The sequence below is a fragment of the Dromaius novaehollandiae genome, chromosome 3 (genome assembly GCF_036370855.1).
Source record: "Dromaius novaehollandiae isolate bDroNov1 chromosome 3, bDroNov1.hap1, whole genome shotgun sequence".
In the NCBI taxonomy this organism is placed as follows: Eukaryota; Metazoa; Chordata; class Aves; order Casuariiformes; family Dromaiidae; genus Dromaius; species Dromaius novaehollandiae.
In genome coordinates this window covers 44,514,893-44,539,753 of record NC_088100.1, presented here as the reverse complement: position 1 = coordinate 44,539,753, position 24,861 = coordinate 44,514,893, and the positions used below count along the sequence as shown (strand labels likewise).

The window sequence follows — 24,861 nt, the reverse complement described above, 5'->3', positions numbered from 1 at the left end:
TACACATAGAACTAGCGAACTCCTGGGAATGACCCCAAGACATTCCCAAGCACACCTGACCTAACATGCCAATGGAGAAGGGAAGTAACAGCTTGGGAAATTGCCAGCAGGTGCTTTGTTTGATGGATGGAGCAGAGAAAAGACTCAGAATAAAGCTGTTTCTCCACACAAATAGCAACCAAATAGCAAAGTCTCCTGTATTTGCAACTCCTCCTCTGTGCCCCACACGCTGGGATCACAGCAACCATTCAAAGACGCTGTCATTCTGCTGTCTGTCCCCAACACCTTCCGACCCCTCCCCACACTCATATCTACTTCAGCAGTGGCACTGGCACACTCATATCTACTTCAGCAGTGGCACTGGCTTGGTGTACGGCGGACCGCACAAAGTGTATTCCCACAGACCCAGAGTTTCACAGACTGACAGGGTTTGGAGACAGCAGGCTCAGGTAAGAGAGAGAGGGAAGCCAAATATAAATGAACTATGCCTTCAGTAAATACGTGGCCCAAAAGGAAGATTAGAGAACCCCAAAGTTAATTAGATCTGGAGAGTGAGGGCACTTGTGAATGTATCTACCCCTGGCCCCTTCGGCATCTCCGCAAAAGCTGTAGTGGATCTTGCCCAAATACTACTTCAGGAAGCCTTTGATCTGCTAAATGAGAACTTCTCTACCTCTTGGTTGGAGTTTTGTTGGTTTGGGATTATGTAGCTTAAAGATGACAATCTATGGCTTTCAGAAAAGCATCCCTTCATCTGTGAGCCAGTCAGTTTTCGACAGGCAGAAATCTGATTTTGACCTTTCAGCACTGAGTAACATTCTGCAAGCTGAGTGGTTGGCCATAGCAACATGAATGATGCATTTCATGGTAGTATATTATGATTAAGGTAGAGGTACATGATGCAGCTATATTTACAGCTAACATTTATCAAAATTAATGGTGTTAAAGTGAATCACAATGTATTAAAAATATTTCTCAGTTTTTCTCAAGTGCTGATAAGATCTATCTTCTTAAAGCAGTTAAGCTGTAGAGTATCAATCACCAGCTGCCTGATTTCCTCATAGGGCTGCTAGACAAATACATTGTCCTGTACAGTGCTCAACAGATACAAGAGTACATATGCTCCATGGCTTTGGCAGATCTCTTAGGCATATGTAAAAAGGTCCACTAGTAGCAATTTTCACAGCTGTATCTCATCTCAAAAATTTTCAATAAATTTTTCTCCCCGCAACATTCTTGTGAGGAAGGGAGGAATTAATATCCCTATTTTGCAGATGAGGAACTGAAACCAGGCATATTCCTGCCCACAGATGAATTCTCCAGCAACTAAATCCAGAGCCATTCTCAGTCCAGTGAGATTTTTTAAGGATTTTTTGGAAAGATATAGGAAAAATTGTTGGTTTTATAATGCGGACCAGTTATGAAGAGTTAAGAATAGAAAGTACACTTTTCAAAATCTTATTCACTTTTCTTGAACACTTTATCCAATGCATTTATTTTACTATTTCTTATTGTTACTGGAAATGAGACTAGATAGAAGCCTATCTAAAGACATTGACTAACCTCAATAAAAATATTTCAACTTTTCAGACTTAAAATCAAATAACTATGTTCAAAAATCAGCATCATAAAAGGCTACTTGCACTACATTAATATATAATATTATATATAGTAATACATCATATTATATTAGAGCAAAGAGTTGTTATAATGCAAAAAACTAACTTTTCATCTACTCACGCATGAAGTAAAGGAAGGTAAGGACAGAAGGTAAACTCTTAGCTGTTGTAAATTATCACAGCTCATGGAAGTATGCCATTTTACACCTTCTGGGGAATCTGAACTTCAAAATTATATAGCACTTTCCTTCCAACTATCTTAAAGCAGTTTATAAGCACTAAAACTAGAGCTTCCATGGGAGAAGTATACATTTCAACCATTTTCCAGGCATGGACACTAAGAGACAGAGAAATTAAGTGATATGACAGAAGACAGCAGTGGTATAGCTGAGCACATGAGGAAAATCTTGTGTCCCCATAACCTGTCCACAACTGAAGGAGTCTTTTCTCCACAGCCAAAATCCTTTGGAGATTTTTGTGCTCTGTGCCCCAAAATAAAGCCTGGTGAAATGTCAGATGTATCTGACAAAACATGAAAAAACAGACCCCTAAATATGATCTGGCAAAAATATTTAAGATACTTTTTTGGCTGAAAAGTGTAGCTCCACGATGGCAATAAACACTGCATTCCTTAACCTTCTTGGAGGAGCACAGACAAAACTATCTTATATTGTGCTGGCAGTAAAAAAAATTGACTTTATTACAAGAGAAGTACATTCTTGTGCTATTACATCTTCAGTCTTATGTGTGGAGTTGTTTCCTTTACAAACATTTGGGGTTTATCTACAAATAAGATCTACAAATATGCTTCTTGCACCTCTGCCATTCTTCTGCTTTGACACAAGGATGGAGCAAGGCCCCATGCAACCCACAGGGCAATGACACTCCATATGCAACTGTGTTTAAAGTTTCTATGAGCTACTGAGTAGCCCCTATTGCAATACACCTTGCAGCTACCCCACTACTGACAATAATTCTGTTTTCCCATATGCTACCAATGACCACCAGACCTGGAAGTGTACACAAATAAATAAAATAAATGAGATGGGATTTATCACAGTGGAAAGGCTTTACCAACTGTTGCAATCAAAGTAACCTTTGTTTTAACAAGATCGTCAGAACAGAGAGTGTGGCGGGTGACAGTCTAACCAGAGCACACAAAAGCAATAAAACCAAACCCAAACACTGGAATCCAGAGCCAGGAACCTCATCTTTTCTTTTCAGACAGGTCCAGCCATAGAAAAGAAATAGAAATGACAAGTAAGCTCCCCCGTAGCTTAACAGGTTCCTAAAACCTATGGTCCCTACTACATTTGCCTCTCTCTAATAACTGTATCAAATGGTGAGAAGCTCTGAGGTAGGAACTCCTTGCTATCCATTTTCTAATCGACCACAAAAAGCTCTAGTTTGGCCTCGCCATCATTTGTCATGATAGTCAAACCAACACTGTGAGACATTTTATCTCACTTGGGTAACTTTGTAAAAGGTTGCAAGGAGCAAAAGCTTACCTCTTCATAAACAGAGCTGTCTAACTAGGACTCTTCACTGTGATTTGATTTTAGCTTAAGGAGAACAAAGTTTATGAGAGCATTAGACCAATTTAAATAATCACAGTCTCTCTCTTCTAAAAGAAGGGTGAGGACAGAGCCCATGGGAGATAGAGGAAGAGAAAACTCCCAGGAACCATCCTTTCAAAATCCAGAATTGTTCATTTTTATTTTTAAAGAAACATTCAGGCTGACATCAAATGCACTGAAACCTTACATTGCCACACTTAGCATTAAAATAAGTTGCTGGAACATAATTATAACTGGAAATGACAATCTTTTACCTTCCAATACACATTGTTTTGATTGCTATTCCTCTCTGTTTTTTGTTGGTTTTCTTTTTCCCCTTGGAATATATTTAAAATGTATAGTGGCTCTCTATGGAGACAGGAATCTACTGGCTTTCATCAATAAAAACTGGTGGAGAATAAAAAAGGCACAAAAACAACAAAATTCTATAAAAATGAAATATAGCTCTGCAGAAATTAGTCCAAATGGTTCTTGAATGTAGAAGGATTACTATTCCTTTCTTCCCTATTGTTAAGGTATAATCTTCTATGGAATTAATAGGCAAATCCAACAAATGACATAAAATGTACAATCTTCTATAATAATCTTGACAACAGCTATACAGGACTGGTATATCATTGATATCTTAGGTCACACACAAAAACGTACATCAGAATACTTGCTCTTTGCCAGTTTATATATACGTATGCTTACAAAAACACTGAGGTCAATTTTTCCAAGTGCAATCATTACGGGTGTGTGTGTATATATAACCAGTGATATTACCAGTACCTTCATTGCAGGAGGAACTTTATTTCTGTTCTGTTTTTTATTATTTCAATGAACCCTCTGACAACTACAGTGTCAGTTTACCCTTCTGGGTTTCATACTCAAATACTGCCTGAGATTCCCCTACTTCCCCCTATCCTCCTCACACCTGCAACTGCCAGACATCAGGCACTGAAGTCTACATCAGACTTTAGTAAGCCCAATTCTTCACCTCTTGAGCACTGCAGGAACCTCATTTTAACAAGGATGGGCTCGCTAATATTAACTGTGGCAACATTTATGCTTTTTTTCTGTCAATAGAGAACATACTTGTATTTTAGGAGCTGGCATTCCTTTCAGCTGATTTTTCAGTTAGGATTTTTTCCCCATTCCTTTTCAAATACAAAAATAAACCAGCAAGTACACCAGCAGTAGCTCAATCAGCTTTTTTGAGAACAGAATACTTTCCTTTTTAATCAAATGATGTCTTGTTAAGCATATCCATTCTGTTGACTCTGATTTAGTCTTTAATACCCACACGATAGGCTTCAGATTAATGTATGACTCTTAGTATTTTCAAATGTTTAGTTAATTTTTTAAAAATCAACTAATTGTCCTAAGAATATTATTTCCTTTTAAAAGTGACTTAGACACTTAAAGCCACATTTGTAAATGTATTTAGGATCCCAGATGTATCTCATGCATCGGGAATGTCAGAGCTTAGCTACCACAAGATGAAAACAAACACCTGTTTATTGTTTAAACTGATTAAATCACATCTGAAGCAAAGTGAAACAACTGCAACTGCTGAAAGGTGAATCTCACAAAATTCAGACCTTACAGTTTCACATGAACACTAGAGTAGGCCCCACTCTAAAGGAGCAATTCAGAAGCTTTTCAACACAGACTCTCGGTTCAAAGACCGTCATCCTTCCATCCGTCATTACTACCCACACAGACCTCTAGCTTGGAATCATGTTCACAGTAAGGCTCCTAAGATCTTTCTGACAAACATATTTGTTGTAATCTCTTCCACGTTAGCTCCCTGGCATGAAGGGTTCCAAAAAGCCTGAGGAACCCTTTACTCGGAGGCAGCAATATACCCCCCAGCTCTGCAGCTCACTTGCACAGCTGGAAATGGCCAAGTTCTCCCTTAGTACTCTCCATTACTGGGGAAGCAGTGACAGGTCAGGCCTCAGCAGTTATGCTGAACAGTACTGAATCAGCAGGTCTAGACATATTGGCACGAATTTACTTCATATAACTTTGCGCACTTAGTTTAGGTACTAGTAGAAGCACGTAACTCCAGAATTTAGATCCTAAGTATCATATTGATGATAGTGTGTATGGCTTTAATTTAATTTTCTTTCTCACTCTTCTTTCGTTCCATAGTTACAAGTAGGGGTATGCTTCTCCCAGCTCTCAAAGGCAAACATGATGAAATAGGGAGCTGGGCATCCTCAAAAGAGCAAGCTTCTCATTTTCTAGCGGTTTCAGCAAGGTAAAACCCATCAGAAAAAATGCTAAAGAGCTTTACTGGGATTTCAAAAAAGTAGAGATTATTGCCATTTGTATCTCTCAATGGAAGATGTTAACTAAGACAGTAACAACTGACTGCCTCCTTTGAGCATCCATAATATCTGTGGGTTTGGGACTTTATTTATGCTTACATATCTAGCTATATACCTGTGTATTAATATAATTATCCTTCAGTTAATCTTCTCTGACAGATCAGTGCCACAAAGAACATAACAGTCAACACAAAACCCATCATAACAGACTAATTCAAATGCAGAATACAGTATCACAGAAGGTGTCTTGCTGTGTGCACACCCTGGTGTCCTCTCTGACCGTCTAAGCCAAAACATGTATGCACTGCTTAGCTGAAAAGTGACCTAACTTCCAGAGCCATGGGCACAGCAGCCTTCCTTAATATCGGTGTGATACTCTATGCAGTTCTGAAGTTAATCAAGAATAAATTAGGTGGGGCGATGTTACTGTAGGATGCTGAAGCAAAATAATCAAGCTTTATGGAATTAAAATGTATCAAAATGAAAAATAGGAGAACACACAGTTGCTTCTAACATAAACATATTTTTAATACAGAAGATCCCTCTCTGTTGCTATTGTTGATAAATAATAGCTGGAGTAAATTAGCCAATATTCAAGCAATAACATGCAGAAACTTTGAAAACTTCAAAACAAAACTATATATAAAATACAGATGATTTTACTGTAAATGACAAGATCTAAGCTAACGCAGACAATGGAGGGAGATGACTGTTAAACTCATCAGGTAAAGGGACAGCACGTTTTCACTGTAAAGAAGTGGACATTTCAATGTAAAAAGTAGATATTTTCACTGTAAAGTAAGATACTAACACCATTACAAATAATGCAGAAATTATATCAGGAAAAATGTGCGTGACCTGAGAACATCAGTAGAGAACAGTGTGATATTCAGCTGCCTAAATCCACTGTACTTGACATGTACCCTACCTAGTCTCCAGCGACAGCTCCAAAAGGACACAGAATTGCTTGTAGTCCTGTGCCGCACCTGGCACCTCAGTCTATATACCACAGATATCTGACCAAAAAATGCTACAGATAGCTATGTTTACACAAATGAATCCCACCCAAATAGTCTGGAGAGTTTGTTAGGAATATTACCATTGTGCACATGCAATTCAGGTGAGATAACTGTGTCAGGAGGATCAGCCTTCAGAAAATGAAATCAACATCCTACCACAGGCTATGTTTTCACACCAGTTTTACTTGAAGGTAACTGCGTAATCTTGCTTAGAGCTATTCATGATACAGATAGTGCAATGACAGCAGATCCAGCACAGTGGATACTGTGATTCATGAGTGGCTCTTTGGCACTTTTACATAGACTGCCCATGAAAAAGGTACTATAAGGGAGTGAAAACCCACCAAAAGATCCGCAGACAATAAGCTGATTTTCCCATATAGCTTCACCAATTCACCTCAGCCTTGATATGCATCAAACTCCTTTTTTCTCTCCTAGGCCTCCTGATAAGAGGCTGACAGCCACATTTAGTGTGGTGGTTTAGGCTAAATACTCCCTACAGACAAGCATTAGACCACCAAACATAATTGCACTTATTGCCCAAGAGAGCACTTAAGCTTATTTCTGTAACAGTGAAACACTAATATACTGTTTAAACACAAAGCTGATTACTGAAAGGCTCTCCTTTACTTACTATTTATAACATTAATTTTTTTGCAGCAGAACTTAAGTTCACGCTTAGTGAGGCACTTAGTCTGCGTTTTGTCAAAATGTATATAAATCCCTGAGAAATATCATTTTTGCTCTCATATTAAAAATTACTCTATAGAATCAAATGATTGACGGCAAAAAAATTCAAGTACTGCACTAATGGAATGGAAGGTTTGTACTGGTACATGACAACCCACTTCTAGAAACTGCTGTTCTATACAAAAAAATGTGGACATCATTAGTGATGCATGGACGATGTCTGTGGGCCTGTCTGTGGCACAGAACTGTTCCATCGTAACAGCCTGCTATAATGTGTACATAGGAAGATTTCCAGCAGCACTGAACTCCGTGGGATTTCTGCTGGAGAATCCATTTAGCCCTCCACAGTTGTCACAAGGAGATCCAAACGGACCAGAACTGCATGAAAAGGCAGTCAAAAATAGGATCCTTTACTCTTCCTTAGAAGAGGATAAACAGGACTGCAATAAGAAAGCTGGATTTATACATTTGTTATAAAACAGATGCTTACCAACTCATACTGACCTGTGACACTGTAGTCTTCCTCTCACTTATTTTCCTATCTATTCAACCAAAGACATTTCTCTAATATAGAGACCAAAGATCAACTTTGCACTTCATGTTCATAACAACAAAAGGAAAAACTAGCACTACACTTTCAGATGTGGAACGTCACTGCGTGTGATGCGCACACAAGTTCATGTTACTGTACCGAAGCAAGTTAACAAGACTTGAGTGTCTTCAGTGGCTACCCCTGGAAAAGACAAAGCGTAGCTATATGCTTTCCAGCTGTATAAACTACTCAAGGAGTATTATCTACCATTTTTTTCTAGATTACTTATCAGTTGATGTCAAGAAACTGGACTGGGTGGCAAAATAAAAGTCAACAAATAATTCTTAATGTTAACTTGAGAAGTACTGGCAAATACTAAGACTGATCTACTCTTAATATTAACCATTTAAAAAATATATATCCTCTAAGAACCTACTTTGCCAGTAGCAGGGGAGGAAGAAACTAATCTATATTGATCTCATGTGATGATTTTCAGTCTAATGTGATTCAGAGTTCACCCTGGATCAAGTGCAGTATTTATTACAGCATCATTTGACCAATGTACTGCCAAGGGACAGAATGATCCAGTAGATACTTCTATCTCTAACTATTAGAATGATCCTTGAATAGTGAACTTTTAAGCCTCTTGACACTGGTTTTTAATAATGTATATGACTGAGGTATAACCGTATTGCAACTAACGCTAACATTAGTTTATTACTTAAATCTTTGGCTTGCTTTCTCCTTGCTAAGGTTCCAACAAGAAGCCCTCTACTGCTAGATTTCTCTGAGAGCATGCTCTGTTGTACAAGCTTGGTTACCTTTTCAATTATCAAGGGAAAGAAATAATCTGCTTCCTTAAAGTAGAGCCAAGGAGCCTTTTTAGTAAAGGCCAATTATGAAAAGATTCACTTTTCACCTCATGAAAAACTAGACTGTCCTCATCATGACCATTTCCTGTGAATAAAGTATGCTACACAGCTCAGACACAAACACATGACAAAGAGTAAAAGTACCAAAGAGCAATTTGCTGTTTTTAAACTTTTCTTTGTTTTTTTTTAAATCCTTTCTTCCATGTCACTACTGTAAGTTTACTCACATTTTAACACAGCTGACAAGCCATAAATTTCTTACTGTCACAAGGTAATATTTAATAATCTCACATGCTGGTCAAATGTAATAATCAGTATGAAAAAAAATGCTATGTCACAAAATAATTATTGTTACCGGCTTAGCCTACCTAAAAAACTCCAATGATTGAGGCTAACAAGCTGCTCCTATTTCTCAGCCTGTAGAGGTTTTATAGGGTGGATTGCTTGCTTAAGAAATGCGTATTTATGTTCCTTGTCTATTGCATCTCCAAAAATAATTAACCTACAATAGGCTAAAGAGTTTCATAAGGTTTTAAAAGGTAGAAAGAGGAATGAACTACTCAGTTTGTCCACTTTAACCTTGTTTGAACTTTTCTTTCTGAAAGAATCAACAGCAAATACTACATTACTATAAACTAATCCACATCCTAATTTATTGACATTAATATTACTGATTAACTTCCTCGAACTTGGTTTGTTGTATTTCACTATATTCACTAAAGTTGGGCAATTCATAATTAGTAGTCAAATAAACATCCAGAACGGGCTGAATATGAGCTGCAATCACTTCAGTTCAAATCACATTCAAGCATGGCTCTGCGTACAGACTTTGATGCATTATAATAACTGCCTTAATCTTCAGGTGTGTTAGGCTCAAATCATCCAGTGGACATTGGGAATTTGGTGAGAATAACTGTGCTTTGCAGACAGTGGCATCCCTTCCATAGGTTCTTTAAGGGAAGCTTTAATTTGTGCTTAGGGCTTCATGGGAGCCCTACTAGTAGTCAAGGTGCCTTGACTACTTGGAGACATATTGAATTCATATTGTGTGTGTGTGTGCAGAAGGCCACACTAGTCACAGGTAAGACAAAAATCAAATGGTAGCATCCCCCATCTCAGCTCTTCTATTATCTGTCCCACTTTGTGGCAATTTCCTCTCACTTTCCCAACACCTCTTGCTTTGCTGTTCTTCTTTAAAACACGGGATGGGGATTTGTCAAAGTCAATGAGCACTTTATTACAGTGAGAGTGCTCAGTAATGAACAATTCAGCAATTTAATGAGATTCTGTAGATCTGTCTCCAGCCTGTCCATCAAGTTTCACTTCTATAAAGCACCCTGACACTAATCCTCTGGCATACCCAATCTTCACCCTGGGCTGAATATTAGATTCTTCCATGGTATATTGCATTACCACTATAACCTTAGCAAAAATGATGAACTTAACTACACTTGAGGCAATATAGCTGGTCTGATTTGATTTTCTTCTATTGAGCTGAGTATGAAGGAATTACTTATTCACTAAGATAAAGCAAAAACAGTTTCTTATTGCCTTCTGAATGCCTAAATTGGTAAATATTTGTGTGTATCTTTAAATTCATTCTGGGGACCTGGAATATTTACAAATATATATCTATTTGTGGTTCTACAGAATGAATTAAGACAACACACACACATTTCGCCTGCAGCAGCAAAATAGTTTAAGAAACTCTTCATAACTGCATTAGTAACCTTTACAGTGGCAATTATGATAACACTTAAATGGACAGTGCCGAGTTTGTTGTCACTCGAAAAGCAGCACATTACCTATAAGTATCTCTCCCCAGTATGAGCCTGCAACAGTAACATAAGCTTTGTCATACTTGCTTCACGAAGTGTTCATTGACTGGAGAGCAGACAATTAAGAAAATTATTTCTGAGTTACTTATGCAAGAAAGGGCAATGCCACAAGATTTAAAAACTTCCATTTCCCAAACTTTATTTCAGCAAGTTGCATAGGGTGTACTATCCTGCATATGCTTGTCCACTAATGAGCTGGCATTAAATAATTCTTGTATGGCTTTCTGCAGTAACTTTTCTAGCAAAAGTACTTCCAAGCACATAGCGAGGAGATCCTGCAGAGAAATGATCATAAAAACAAACCGGCCAGTCAGTTATGCCCCATATACAATCTTGATACATCAAAACCTGCTTTACTGATCAAGGGAATATGGGCTAGGGCTGCAGAGTATCCTGCTTAAAAAAACAAAACAAAACAAAACAAAACACAGGTATTGTGCTGCAGGTTCTGTCGCACAGACACTCTCCAGAGACCAGGAGAGGAAGAGGAGGAAAGACTCCATAATCTTAGCCTCAAAGTTTTGGAAACAAATAGGTCAGTCATCAGACCGAAGGATTAAATTACATGTGCATACTGCCATTACAGGCTACATGTATTTTTGGCATTGGGCTATTCTTTCCATAATAAAGCTCACAACACAACACTTTACTTTTGTTAACACTCACTCTACGTCCATCAACCTGTAGTCCTTTTCTAGATCCTTTTTTTTTTTTTTAGTAGAAGTGATTGCCACCTCCAGCTTCTTGCCACAACTTTTCTACTGAGGCATACTGCCTCCGCTCATCTCCTGGCTCACCACTGTGTGTGATGACTCCATATTTTGCTTCAGGCAAAGTCAGCTCCAGTGGCCTACACAATTTCAATGACTAACTTAAATTAATACAACTAGTTTTGTCTGAAGTGAATGGAACAGATCACAGAAGCAGGTCTGTCACAGACTGATGGGGCTAGCCTCGCTCCATACCGAGGCAATGATAATCAAGTTGTGTGCACTGGCCATCAAAGACCAGCAAAGTTGGATCTGGAAGAAAATATCTCACTACATCTGCATCACACAAATTAAGCAATGAACAGATCCTATTTCAAATGAACTAGTAATATTAACACAATATAGCATTTTTAAAAATTTAATTAAAAAAACCCCTCAGCTGTTATTCAGAGTTTTTGCTTGAGTCCTTAGTGTCTCTTAAGATTGCTCCAGATTCCAAAACAACACAATACTCTTATGGTTTACAGAATATTACACATTTTGCTTGTTTTACTAATTTCCTTACCTGCCAGATTTGTTCTTCACTGAGTGAAGTGAGTCTATCACTTTTAAAAACTTCTCGAAGGAGACAGTATGGGAGTGCCAGAACTTCTTCAGGATGACTCTTCAATAGCTCAGACAGATGTTTTACTAAGAAGTCAACCACTGCATTCTCCAACAAAGTGAGGTTGAAGAGGTCCGCGAGCTTATACAGGTCCAAATAATTAAAACTATTTAGTTCCTAGATAGGTGAAGCAAACAAAATATGTCTCAGAGAAAGAACAAAACAAAACAACAAAAAAATCCCAGAGGTCTCAGATAATGAAAAAAGGTTGCTCTTTTGGAAGCTAGAGAGGAAAAAGGTAATATAACTTCAGATTAATTAACATAGTCTCATTCAAAATGTATGTGCAAACGCTATCACTGCATATGCAAATATACATGAGAGTGCTCATTTGTGCTGCAACTGCTAAAATTCTATATGTATGCAGCATCTATAAGAAATATGGAGTAGTACACAAAATAATAAACCAGCATGACTTACAGTGTATGACAAAAGCTCTCAGGACTTAAAAAGTGAATTAAAAAATATATTTATTAATTACAATGGTTTGTTCCAAGCAATTGTTTGTTCATTATTTACTGTTTTGATTGAGCTAAAGCACCTGTGTAGCATAACTTTTAGCTCCACTGAAACCTCACAAAACACTTCTTTATGACACACTGAACTGCATTTTCTATACAAATTTATCTTCTATACACACACACAAAGAACCAAACTTTTTTCCTCCCCTGGCAGCAGCCTGCAGATGACATGGGCCTCAGTGTTTCTCTCCTTTCTTCTACCAACAGAAAAATCTAGAGACAAAAGCTATACTAATTCAGGGCAAGAAGTTTTTTTTAATCCAGATAACAGATATCCTACATTAATGAGCCAACAATTTCAACTTGGCATTCTTCATAAATTAGTGTCTGGACAGCTAACTACTGCTATTCTAGATGACGCGCTCTTCAGGGGAGAGGGCATGCATTCATCCATAACAGACAAAAGGACCCAATACATTTGAGAAATAAGCATGTTTATTTGTTCTCTCTGTTCTTGCTGTATGCTCACACATCTTTTTCCCTCATCTCCTCCCCTCCACAAGCCTGGTTTTCATCTTCCAAATTACTGCACTGCTCCCTCTCAGCAGCAGCCTTCTTGACCAGCTCCATGTGTGAAAATGACAAGAACTGTTGTCAGTTTCACTTTGCTGGTTAGTTAACATAGGGACTAGAGCAGGAAAGAGAAACAGACTAAATTAAGTCAGTTTCGCTTTCACTGCTCTGCTGGATGGAATGGCAGCACCAAATGAAACTGACAAGAAATCTTGTAAATGTCAAATGAGCTGCACGGCTGGCAGATAGAGCAGAGCAACAGGGAAGATGGAAAAGTGAGAAGAGGGTTTTTTTGGAATGTTTTATGGACTACATCTTGAATGCGTGAACTGGGTGGCTGTCCCAATGACTGTGGAGCTGTTTATGCATATGCAAAGGAGTGGAGAATACAATTTTTTTCAGCTGCTTAGAGTAGGCAGTACTGAAGGAAATTGAACCAAATTCCTTTGCAGGCTCCTATTTGTTAAATAATCTCCCACTCTAACTGCCCACCTTCAGTGGCAGGGTTATATGTTAAAGATAAATTCTATTCATTATCTACTTAAGCTGCTGCATAGCAGTCTCATATTGTTTTCTTGGAAGAAAAGATAAAAAGTTGCTTATGTTGCCAGAATAAGCACCATAAACCACCATCCCAACAGTAACAGAAATTCTGAGTAGTTCTACTCTGTCACTTCCTCTTCACAGTGAAAAAGAGGAGGTAAGGATAAATCCTCCCCAACTGCAGAGAAAAAGAAAAAAAAGAATGAATTTTAAACGAGAAATATCTGCTGTGTGCCTTGTTCTTTGAAGTAGTATCTGCAGATCACAGATGGTACCTCAAAACACCACTTCTGTGATGGCCAAGCAGTTGCAGCACAATGCAAAGGAGCATAATCGAAGTAAACATCACAACCTTTAACAAATAGCAACCACATTTTACTGTCACTGGTTTGGAAGACTATCTTTAAAAAAAACAAATCGTCAATTGAATGAATGCCAAACATGCAGAAAAAAAATTAAAAGAACTCAGTGTATATTTATAGAACTTTTTTGTAGTCAACAGCTATAGTTGGGAAGAATAATAAAAATAAAAAAATAAATAATCAAGAATTGTGATTTGAAGATGAACTTTCCAACTGAAATACAAGCCTGATCAAACCCCATTGTCTGTCAATGGAGAAGGCCAGAGGGATTGTGGTGGTCTTCAGAAGAGGGCATTACTGGAGCTGGCATAGTAAAATTTTTGCTCATTAGACAGCAAAAGTAATGTGACATGCAAATGCAATTTTTCCCTGGAAAAAAATCAAATCTTCAGCGAAATCTAAAAGACTGCAGAGGCTTCATTTTTGGTTGTGTATTTTCAATTATCTCCCAAATTCCCCTATCTCCTCTAATCAACACCAGTTGAAGTTTTTGCTGAAAGTTTTTATATAGTTGAAAAGGCTGAATAAACTATGGATAAATAAACTTCTATCAGTTGTTTATTTACAATATCACTTATTTATATTTATGTGTTCATTTCCTTATTTCCGGTGTTTATTATATGTGTCTATTTACTTATTATGGAGGTTATTTATCTATTTTTATCGCTGGACTTCAGCAGATGTTAGAGGTTTCCCCCAACACAATGTGTTAGTGACCTGCCACAACTCGCGGTTCACTGCTCAATGCATATTGCAAGTGTATCTCCTTAAAACTGGTCTTGGCCTGCAATCAGAAACTCATTTGTGTTTCTCTAAGGTTGAGCTATAGGTCTGTATTTCACAGCCAAAGTACTGCATTAGCTTTTACAAATGAAAATTATCAGATTGTCATACCAATACTCCAATCAAAATTATATAGTACTATACATTACTGTCGTCTCTGTGATGATATTAGAGGGCAAAAATGTCATGCTGAGATTGCAAAATGTATATTCCTGATCAGATAATGCAGCTCTGGAAGTCTTGCCACATATTGAGAAACCTCAGACTACAGTGGAGTATGTAAGCTAGTACACCTTATCTTCCGGCCTTAAAAAACAAAGTAACAAAGCAATCATTATCAACTCAGTCTGATTTACTTTCTCTGAATAGATTTTCCAACTAAACTCTTAAATGAATTAAAACTTTCTGTTAGATAAATGAAAGCAAAATTGGTTGCTCTTTCAATTCAGCTGTGGACATGGATAAGAGTTCTGGCTGTCTCTGTTTTCCATGAATTTTATTAGTTTGTCTTAAAAGAGCATTTCCAAAAATTAAAAAGTTGGGTGTAACTTTCTTCTGGAACTGTATCACAGCATATCTTCTTTAAAGAAAAGGAATACAAAACAGGTATTAATTTCTATATTTATATATATAATTTATAAATTATTTTAACTTGTAAACTTTTTAAATAAACTTCAATATAGCCAATTATCTTTTCTGATTTGAAAGATAAAATATGAACACAGGCAGAACTGTTGCAAGCTGAACAGAGTTAAGGAAAGGTAGTGATCCTATCTTTTCTACTATGATGCATTTTACACTGCTGCAACACTTTCGGACAAAAAATATGTATAAGATTATATAGAGAGATCTTATAATTAACTGTTGGAATGATTCTAAAATCCCATCATAAACTCAAACCAGTTTAACAAATTGGCCAAATGATTTATCAGCATCTACTTCAAAAATGAAGAGGTGTATCTGATCCTATGCATTTTATTCACTATACTTTTTTTCACCTCTGTCAATAGTTAAGTGAATCCATTGTTCTACATTGTTGGTTTTGTGTTTCAGTAATAGCAGCCTTTTGGTACCAAACCAATTTAACCATGAGTTGACATTTAAAATCTTCTTAAAATAAAATCAGTTTTCCGAACAAACCTGAAGAGACGACAATATTAAAAGCTCAAAATAAGTGATGTGACATTGTCTGTATTTTAATACAGAGATGTATTTTAATATTGAGATATGATAAATTGTCAAACAGGGTTTGTTTGTTTGTTTGTTTTTATAAACACTGTATTTAAATTATTTTCAAATTCATCTTTATTCGTTTGTATTTTTAAGAATAATTGCATTGCACAAGCCACAGAAAAGGACACAAATAACAGATTGATAAATCAGAGTTAATCATAACCAAGTACACAGTAGACCACAACGTACCTCTACTCCTGTGCTCTGCGTTATAAATAGCAGAAAAAGCACAAGGAGAACTAAGGGGAAAGAATGCATTTCTTTATGACCTTATTTGAAAGATAAACTCCTTGGGGAAATACAATTTATTCAGATTATCAAGACCCTGCTGTGCAAATCTACAGTCTGGGAGCACACTACAGAGATCAAAAAATATTTACTTTATTCTGTTGGGTATAAAAGCTTTTAATGAATGCATAATTAAGACAGAAAAAGTATATACAGCTTTAGAAATTCCATTGCCGAGCCAAGCCATTAATATCCAAAGTATCATACCCAGTCGTGACTCCACCTGCTTCCTATTTAGATTACAGCACTGTTATAAATCAGGCGATTACACAACTAGCCCTACTGGTGTAGCAGAGGTGGATTACACTGTGTCACCATTTCCCCCTTTTCTACAAGGCAGTCAGCCTTTTTAAAGCAAAAATGCTTTTGTGAAGTCTCTACAGCAGGGACTTGTTTGTTCAAAATTCTTAAACGGCATCCAATACAACAGGGTCTTGACCCTAAATCCTCTAGGTTCTCTGCTATGTTAAATGCGATAAACCAGCTGAATCATTCAGAACAGAATCTTGGCATAAATCACAGCAAAGGGAATCTAAATAGCTAAGGAGTATTAATAAAACAAAAAACTGCAGCAGAAAAATACATTTATATGACAATAAAAGGGATCAGCTGAGTTTAAAGAGAAAATAAATCCAGTTCTGTCAGTACTAATTTTTTTTTCCTATACCAACAAAGGCTCCGGTTGTGGAATGCCTCACTCATTTATGCAAGAACTAACAGACTACCTATATACAGGTAACAGGGCAACAGACGTGCTTATTTCATACTAAGCATATGCACAAATACTTCAAAAACTGTATTTTAGGTCTCATCTGGAAACTTCCTCCTACTAAACACCAAAGTCATCCAGCTGAACCATGAAAGACATTTTTGCTGAAGCAGGGTCACAGTGCGAGAGCTGGGCCAGAATTTCTCATTCTATAAAATAGTGTTTATATTCATTACAAGATCACTGTGGAATATAGATGTATTTATAGGCACAGTTAAGGATAATTTTTTAACTGACTCACTTTATAAAATTATTTTTTCTGGTAGATCACCACTTTCTCAGCATATTCTTTAATCTTTGCTTTTGTGGGTTTTTTTCCTTTTTTTTTTTTTTTTTTTTTTTTTAATGTGAAAAGATATTCTGCATCCTTGCTGTTATTCCAAAGTAGGTCTGAGGCTAAATACGAGAACAACAATATCAAAAAGATTCAGGCCTATTATTTCCCCTCTTCCCTGTGAGAATTTATTTTCCTTCTCACTTGGTGGTTACCTATATCTGCTCAGTTTTCAGTTTCAATCCTCCTGGCTGATGCTAGTGAGCACCCTCTTTGAAGGCAAGAGGGCAGCCTGTGACCTTCACAAGGAGAGTGGAAGCCCATGACATTCTCAAATTAGCTCATGTGATGAAACATACCTCTGCTCTCCTCCTCCAAAAAAAAGAAAAAAAGTGAAACATACTATATGCAGATACTTTTACTTTTCAGTAAAACTGAAAAAAATAGAAACATTTGTTAGCGTGCCACCCTTCCTCTGGCCTTTTTATACCATTTCAGACAGTATGAACATGAAGCATATTTGTCACATTTACAATTTTTGTCAACTATGGGAGCCTGTTCTTTCTTCAAGAATGTTATAAGGGATGATATAATCTTGCATTCTTCTGGCAGAAATCACAAACTATTGATACCCAGACTTTAAGAATGTTTTCATTACTTCATATTTCTGCTAACTCTTGAGTGTGACTACAGTGCTAAAAGAAAGCTGAAAACTATTTGGCTAATCTGTCAGCCACCAACAATCTCATATGCTGACTTTGTTATCCTTTTGTTGTTGCTAATACTGTCAAATCCAGAAAGAGCAAGTTTTGTCCCTTAGAATCCCAGCAAAGTCCACAGAAGTAGCAGTTAGAAAAGTGTCTACCATCGACAAGAGGAATCAAGAAAAACAGAACGGCACAATGCCATTTCTTTACATTCTTTTATAGAGTTTAATGACAGTTAAAGGCATAAGAATACAGGACTGCAAGCTGATTCCTCTACAATACCGGACAAGCTTAGTCTCAGTCATAAATTCAGAAAGATCCATCATAAAACTGGTTCAAGGTATTGCTCCCAACTACTACCACCAGAAGGCTCAGCTGATTTTGAGACTCCTTCTTCTAATTTCGAGCTTAATTTACTCAGACAGTTTATACACGTTTGTTCCTGTGCCAACATTATCTTTTAGTTTTAACAACTCTCTCTCTCCCTGGTGTTTATTCCCTTGATATATTTACAGAACGCAATCATATTCCTCCTCAGCCCTCATTTTGCTAGACTAAACAAGCCAGGCTCTTTTAATCTCCTCATATAAAACAGGCCTTCCTGATCATCCTAGCTGCCCTTTTCTGCACCTATGTCAATTTGACTTCATTTTTACTTCTGCATGGGCAAATTCTTAAAAATACTTCTCATGATGTTTCAGCATTATCTTGTACATTGGCATTAATATTTCCGTAGCTTTAAGAAATTATCTTGCATGAAATATCCCAGGCTCAAACTGCCTTTTTCTTGATGGTATCACATTAGTAGCTCAAAGTCACCCTATGATTTAATACATGAAAATTCTCTGTAAACTTCTTCCTCAAGTAAGACACAGTAACAGCCCTTATGTCTGTCAGGCAGGACAGAAATAATACGACATGTTACAAATGGAAATTGAATATGATCAACTGAAATGCAGCAGATTCTACTGAGGATGCTCAGAAATGATTTTCCAATCCTTATTTTGTTTCTTTCTATATTTGAGTAATGGATCTGGCAACTGTCCTGGTACATAGTGATTGTTTACCGGAGGAAAAAATAATTTCAGTAACCTTCTTAAGATTTGCTTCAAAAGTCAGCAAGGAAATCCCCTTAATGTTCTGAAAAACCAGATAATCTTTAAATCAATACTAAGTATAAAAACCATTATACATAGTGGAAATACATGTCAAAATATGTCTAATACACAGTAGCTTAAAATATGATTTTCATTCTTACCTCCAGTCTCCATTACCATGAAAAAAAATCAGCATTGTATTATATCTGTTAGCACAGTTAAGGTTCCTGACACTTCCCCTTTCCAATGTCTTTTTTTCAGTCATTTATTACTTTGCCAAAATTTAATACTAAAGTTGGAGCTTTTCAGCCTCAAGATGAATCTCTTTAAAATCTCCTGAAAACATCTCAACAAGTATATTATGCATTATTAAGAATAAGAGAGAGTAAAAAAAATATATATATTGCTTTTCCACATTAAAAATATTTATATATTATTAAAATAACTGGTGGGAGCTGCTGTCACTGCAAAAATCATCCACAGTTGACTGCAGTTATAAGCGCCTGGAAAAGCAAAATATTTCGTATACGCTCAGAAAAGACTTGTTTGAACTTTGCAGCTGAAGTCTCCTTCCATTGCATCTGCATTGTCCATGGTCTACGCCACAACTAAGCAAGATCCTGTCTGCATTGCTGTCCACTGTGGGCCGAATCACTACAACAAAAACTGAAGGCTGAAAGTCTTTTTCTCTCATACTACTGATGATCATCTTCGAAATCCAAGCAGAACAAAAAAAGTCACTATCACATTTAAGTGCAGAAGCACAAACAAAACCCAAACCAGAGAAAGAAAAGGAGAATACATTCAGACAAGGTGCCAAGAGATAGGAAATGAAAGACAGTGATGGAATCTAGCAGGAGGGTTAGAGTTTTATTGGAATTACAATCCAGAAAAAAAATGGCTGGATCATAGATCCTCAAACTACTTTGAATAAACATAAATGAATAATGAGGGAGATGGATAATAGCAGGGTAGTTACTAACTAAAAAAGGAAGTCAATGTTATGATGTTGTATTAAGGAACATATTCTGAAATTATTTATACCTGGACTATCAACGTTAGTATATAGATAAGAAGAGTTGGAGATGTTCATCAGTAACAAATATGTATGATTCACAACTTTGTTTCAGAACTTTTTTATGAGATTTTATTTCTGGAGCACTCAAATGATATATATGCTTGCCTTGTAATGAATGCAATGAGTGACCACTTTACTTAAAAATCTGTCTGTGCTCCAGAATCCCAGACATCTGCCTATCAGCAAATGCTAAAGAATAACAAAGCTAATAAACAGATCTAAAGATGGAGAACTGGGCAGGGGTAACTGTAGTTAGGGGGGCACTTAATCTCACCAGAGAATGAAACAAATTGTCTAGAATGTGTAGAATAATGGTTAGTTAACACAGATAACTTCAATCTCCAGAATATTTGCTAAGCATCCTCACAAAGCAACAGAACTTTCTCGGGTCTTTTTAAGGCAGTATGTGATACTCCCTAGACACAAAGACTGAATCCAGCACAGGATAACTCAACATTGAATACCATTTTGATGGTCAAAAGAGTCAGTCAGGGCAAATTTAACACAAAGTATTAGAGAAAGCTGAACATTACAATATCCTATAAAATGCTCAAAAATTATCACTACAAAGAGACCACACACAAACTCAGGATGATCCTCTTGCTGGTCAGTTAAATGGAGATGTGGACATATGAACAGAACAGTACCAAACTTGGTATGTAAGTATGGAAAAAGGTGAAGTAAACAATGAATTTCTGACAAGGGGCCATAGTCCATTTATAAAAACAAATGACGAAGTTGCAAATAGCGACACATAAAGCGCAAAAAAATTCCACTTACGCCTGTACTGCTTTTAGAAGGAAACACAAGCCTGCCCCACATAAGCTGCTGCTGTTTGAACAAAAAGTTTTCTATTTGTAACTAAGGGAGATGTGAACAGAAATTACATACCTTCACATCACTACCATGGATGACACACAATAAAGAATTTTAAGGGAACAAGCTAAGAATAATCCAGTGTTAACACTGAACAAGCTTTGGAAAAAAATGGGGAAACTATACAGGACTTCAGATCATGCCAGTGAACTACAGATTAGTTATCCTAACTTGTAATGCATGCAATGAATCTGGAAGTTTATTTGCAAAGAGAAGTGAAAAAAGAGTGAGATCTATCAGGTAGATGTTGGAGAATAACATCTATTACCTCTGCAGAACAACTGTGGTTCATTTTATCAACTGCATCAATTGAACAAACATACTTAGTTCTCAAAGATACCCAGTTATGATTTTTACTTTTTCATTATATGAAATATATCTAAGAGGATGCATCTTAGATGGATCAAAGATTTGTTCAGTGACAGATCTTGAAATGAAGTTATTAGCAGTAAGTTATCAAGCAGCTTGACTTTTTCCAGCGAAGTCCTCAAGGGATTGATTCTTGGTCCAATACTGCTAACAGTTTTATCAAACTAGACAGTGGTAAGTTCTGCTATTAGAGCTTGCAAAAGACTCTGCAGTAGGGTAACAGATCGTGAGAATGACAGAATAAGAGAATATTGTCTGGCTTTCCTGGCAAAATGATCACATTCAAACAAAATACATCTGAGAACGGGTAACACGCAGAAAATACAATAGGCTCTATTTGGAACAACACTTACAGGCCATCAGGAGGGACTAAGAATAAATAATCACATGAGTTCTCAGAACAGTGCTGTGGCAAAAACAGGCTCATGTCATAAAATACACACTAAGTGCTGTCCAATTAAAGTAAGGAACATACTTGCTGTTTCACGTAGCACTTTTAGGACTACTGCTCAAATATTGGTCCCAGTTCTGAAGTCCACAGTTCATGAACATGAAAATACTATAGGCTGGAAAACCAGTCTTGTAAGATTTAAGGTGCTCAACTTAGCTTTTTACAGAAAGACTGGTGGAGGATTTGGTCTCATGCAAGGATATTTATAAAATGGAGTGAATACATGAAAGCAAGAAATTTCTGAAGCTTGCAGGGAGGGAGTCAACAGACCACTGGCTGGAAGTTAGTGTTACACATATTCAACTAAGATAGATGTCATTTCTCCATATAATTATATGTTGAAACTGTTTGTGCAGAAGAACTGGGAAGAGAAATTACCATTATTTGGAAGACTTCTAAAAGTTATGATCTGAAAGATCAAATTTTCAGAAGACAGTTTCTGAGTTGTGGATGTAGGATCAAAATTTCCCTTGTCACTGGCCTAGAAGTATGGGGCTTTTTGCAATGCCTTCACATGCTTATAAACATTTTACAACTCCGCACTAAGAAAATGACTACAATAAAATAAGGTTTTTGCCAATTGTCTGTACAGGTGAAGAAAGAATTATTTCCCTTGATGCATAATTTGACCTTTGAGAGAATAAGGTTCCATATTCCTCTGAATAGTAAGAAAGTTGTTGCAGCTGCAGGAAGACGTGAGGATACTCATCTCTTAAAAGAATCTGATCATCAGTGTATGAATGATAAAAAGGCAACATTAAAGGGGTTGCAAAATATACTTTATTTGGGAAACTGTTACTTGTTTGTTTGGGTACCTCCATGCTCCTGCAATATCTGAGCACCTCAAAAAATCAAATAGATTTTGTGCTCACAACACTAAACCAAGGCAAATTTGCATTTTACAGAGAAAAAGTGGGGCAGAAGAAAGATTAAAAAAATCGCCTATGATGGAGAAGAAATATGAAAATTCAGATATGAAAACAGAACCTCAACTGCCTGGAACCCACTCCAATGCTCTAGCCACTATATAATTCTCTTTATCCAACTGTAACACAGTTTTAAATTATTTATGCAGTTTAGTATATCAGCAAAATGTCTGTAACATGTTTTGTTAAAGCAATATGTCTCAGTGATATAAAACGTCTCTACAGCACTCTGTCCTTAAATTTATGCAGTGAAAAGAACATACCTCTTTTTCACATGACTAGGAGCTGTGCTGATTAGTAGGTTTACTACATAATAATCAGAACTGATTTATCTGGAGGTAAACAGCATGAAAAGAGATAGTACTCCACATATGGGTGGCAAAGGAAGAAAAAATGAAAAAGTTATGGAAGCACCACTGACTAAAATTTTAAAAAAAGGAATTTGGTATGCTTTAATAGAATAGATCTTTTTAATTCATTTTAAAGCATTAGTGACCTGGGATTTACATATCACTCTCATGGTCAAAAATCATTATAAATCTGACTTTCCAAAACAGAAAATCTAGAAAGAGCAAAGCCCAAAGGTAAAAAAAAGGACACTGACCGAACGTCTAGTTTGACAGATTCTGTATCTGACCTTCATTAGTGCTAAACAAGTCACGAGTCCTACCAAAATTAACACATGTGAATGTTTACACTGCCGAAGGCACTAAGCACCAGGACAACACGATCTTTCTTTGCTAATTTAGTTTCCAGGTGTTCTTAAGAATAAGAAAACACTACCACCCCACCCACCCACCCACCTCAAACAGATCATGGTCAGAATTCGATGCTTTACCACCAAGGCATCTTTTCCCCAAAAGTACAGGAGAGAAAAATATTTAATCAAAGTATTATATATGTAACACAAATGCATCAAATGGCCAATTTCTTATTGGCTTAAAGACTCCACCCTGAAGCTACCACACTTAAGAGCAGAATGGATCACTGTAGGCCCAAATTCCAACTGTTCACAAGTACAGACACTCGCCAGTATCTCAACACCCAGAAGCATGCAGAGTATGTGGAGTGCCCTCTTACACACTGTCCTTCAAACATTTCCAGCATAAAGTGAAGTGACAGTGTGGCAGAGTGCAACTACCCCCCGCCCCTTATCTCAGGCCCATCTGACCACAAATAACTGACAACGCCTAGTGCTGACCAGGAGGAACTAGGCAATACTGGTTGCAGCTGGTGAGGCCAGAAATGAGCATGAGACCAGCAAGAAGGTATATTTTTTCCCAACATGGCATGAGATCAGCAAAAAAGGTACATCTCCACACCAAATATCATATGACCATGAGTCAAACTCCAGGCCCATAAATAGTGCTGCAGCCTAGAGCCCCTTGAGCTCTCCTGCACGGCAGTGGGCTACACGGCGGTGAATCTCCCCTGGAGCTGGGACGCCTCCTCTCCGGGAGTTAAGAGAGCCTCTCACAAGAAACCGTTGGAAAGGTAAGAAACTGAGACTCAAGCAGTAATAAATGTGCAGTAAGATTTGCTTGCTATCACTACACTGTATCACCATCTTCAATAAATCTGTATGCAATAAACCCAGAGTTAACACCCACCCTCCCCGCCCCCATGACACACAGACAGTCTTTAACAGGAAACTGGAAGTGCATTTAGAGGAGGGACACAAATTAACTGCAGAAATAAATTCTGTTTTGACTGAGTGAACAGTAACAGCCACAGTTTTTAGAAGCGAACTAGAACTCATAGAAAAAAATCTTTTCTGGTCAGTGATTATTCCACACAATTTTAATTAAAAATTGGTCCTTTTCAAATGCAAATTTTAATAAGAAGTGGTGCTAAAACATCAACATTTCAAAGATTTCAACCACTTATAAAAGCAAAATCCTAACAACAACAGTATATCAAAGTATCTCATGGTAGGTTATTGCTTTTTCTGCAGCATTCACCACACTGACAATTTTGGCTACTTGTTTTATTCCTTTTCCAGAAGCTCCACCTGTCCGTTCAACTTTTGGTCCAGGGATGCATGGTGCTATTTGATTCCAGAACCTGATTAGGGCTTTTTCATGTTATACAATCCAGACTCACAGCAGTATCTAGGCAGTCAAATACTTTAAAGTATTTAGTTACAGTATATATTTAATATCAGTCTCTGAGGGTCCTTAACATCACCATTGTATGCATACACTAGCTGCATACTTCTGTTCTCCATGAAGA

At 37.1% G+C, this 24,861-nt stretch overlaps 1 protein-coding gene across 4 annotated transcripts in view; it reads right to left on the bottom strand.

Moving 5' to 3' along the window:
* The window catches only part of KLHL32 (kelch like family member 32), a 127,061-nt gene that overhangs the window by 26,862 nt on the left and 75,338 nt on the right, over window positions 1–24,861 (bottom strand). For 2 of the 4 annotated variants that reach the window (XM_064508799.1, XM_064508800.1), the window contains one exon: window positions 11,741–11,956. The exons of the other annotated variants lie outside the window; for them this stretch is intronic. In XM_064508799.1, coding sequence (XP_064364869.1) covers window positions 11,741–11,956 — 216 coding nt within the window. The remainder of the gene's footprint in view (window positions 1–11,740; window positions 11,957–24,861) is intronic. 4 annotated transcript variants of the gene reach the window in all.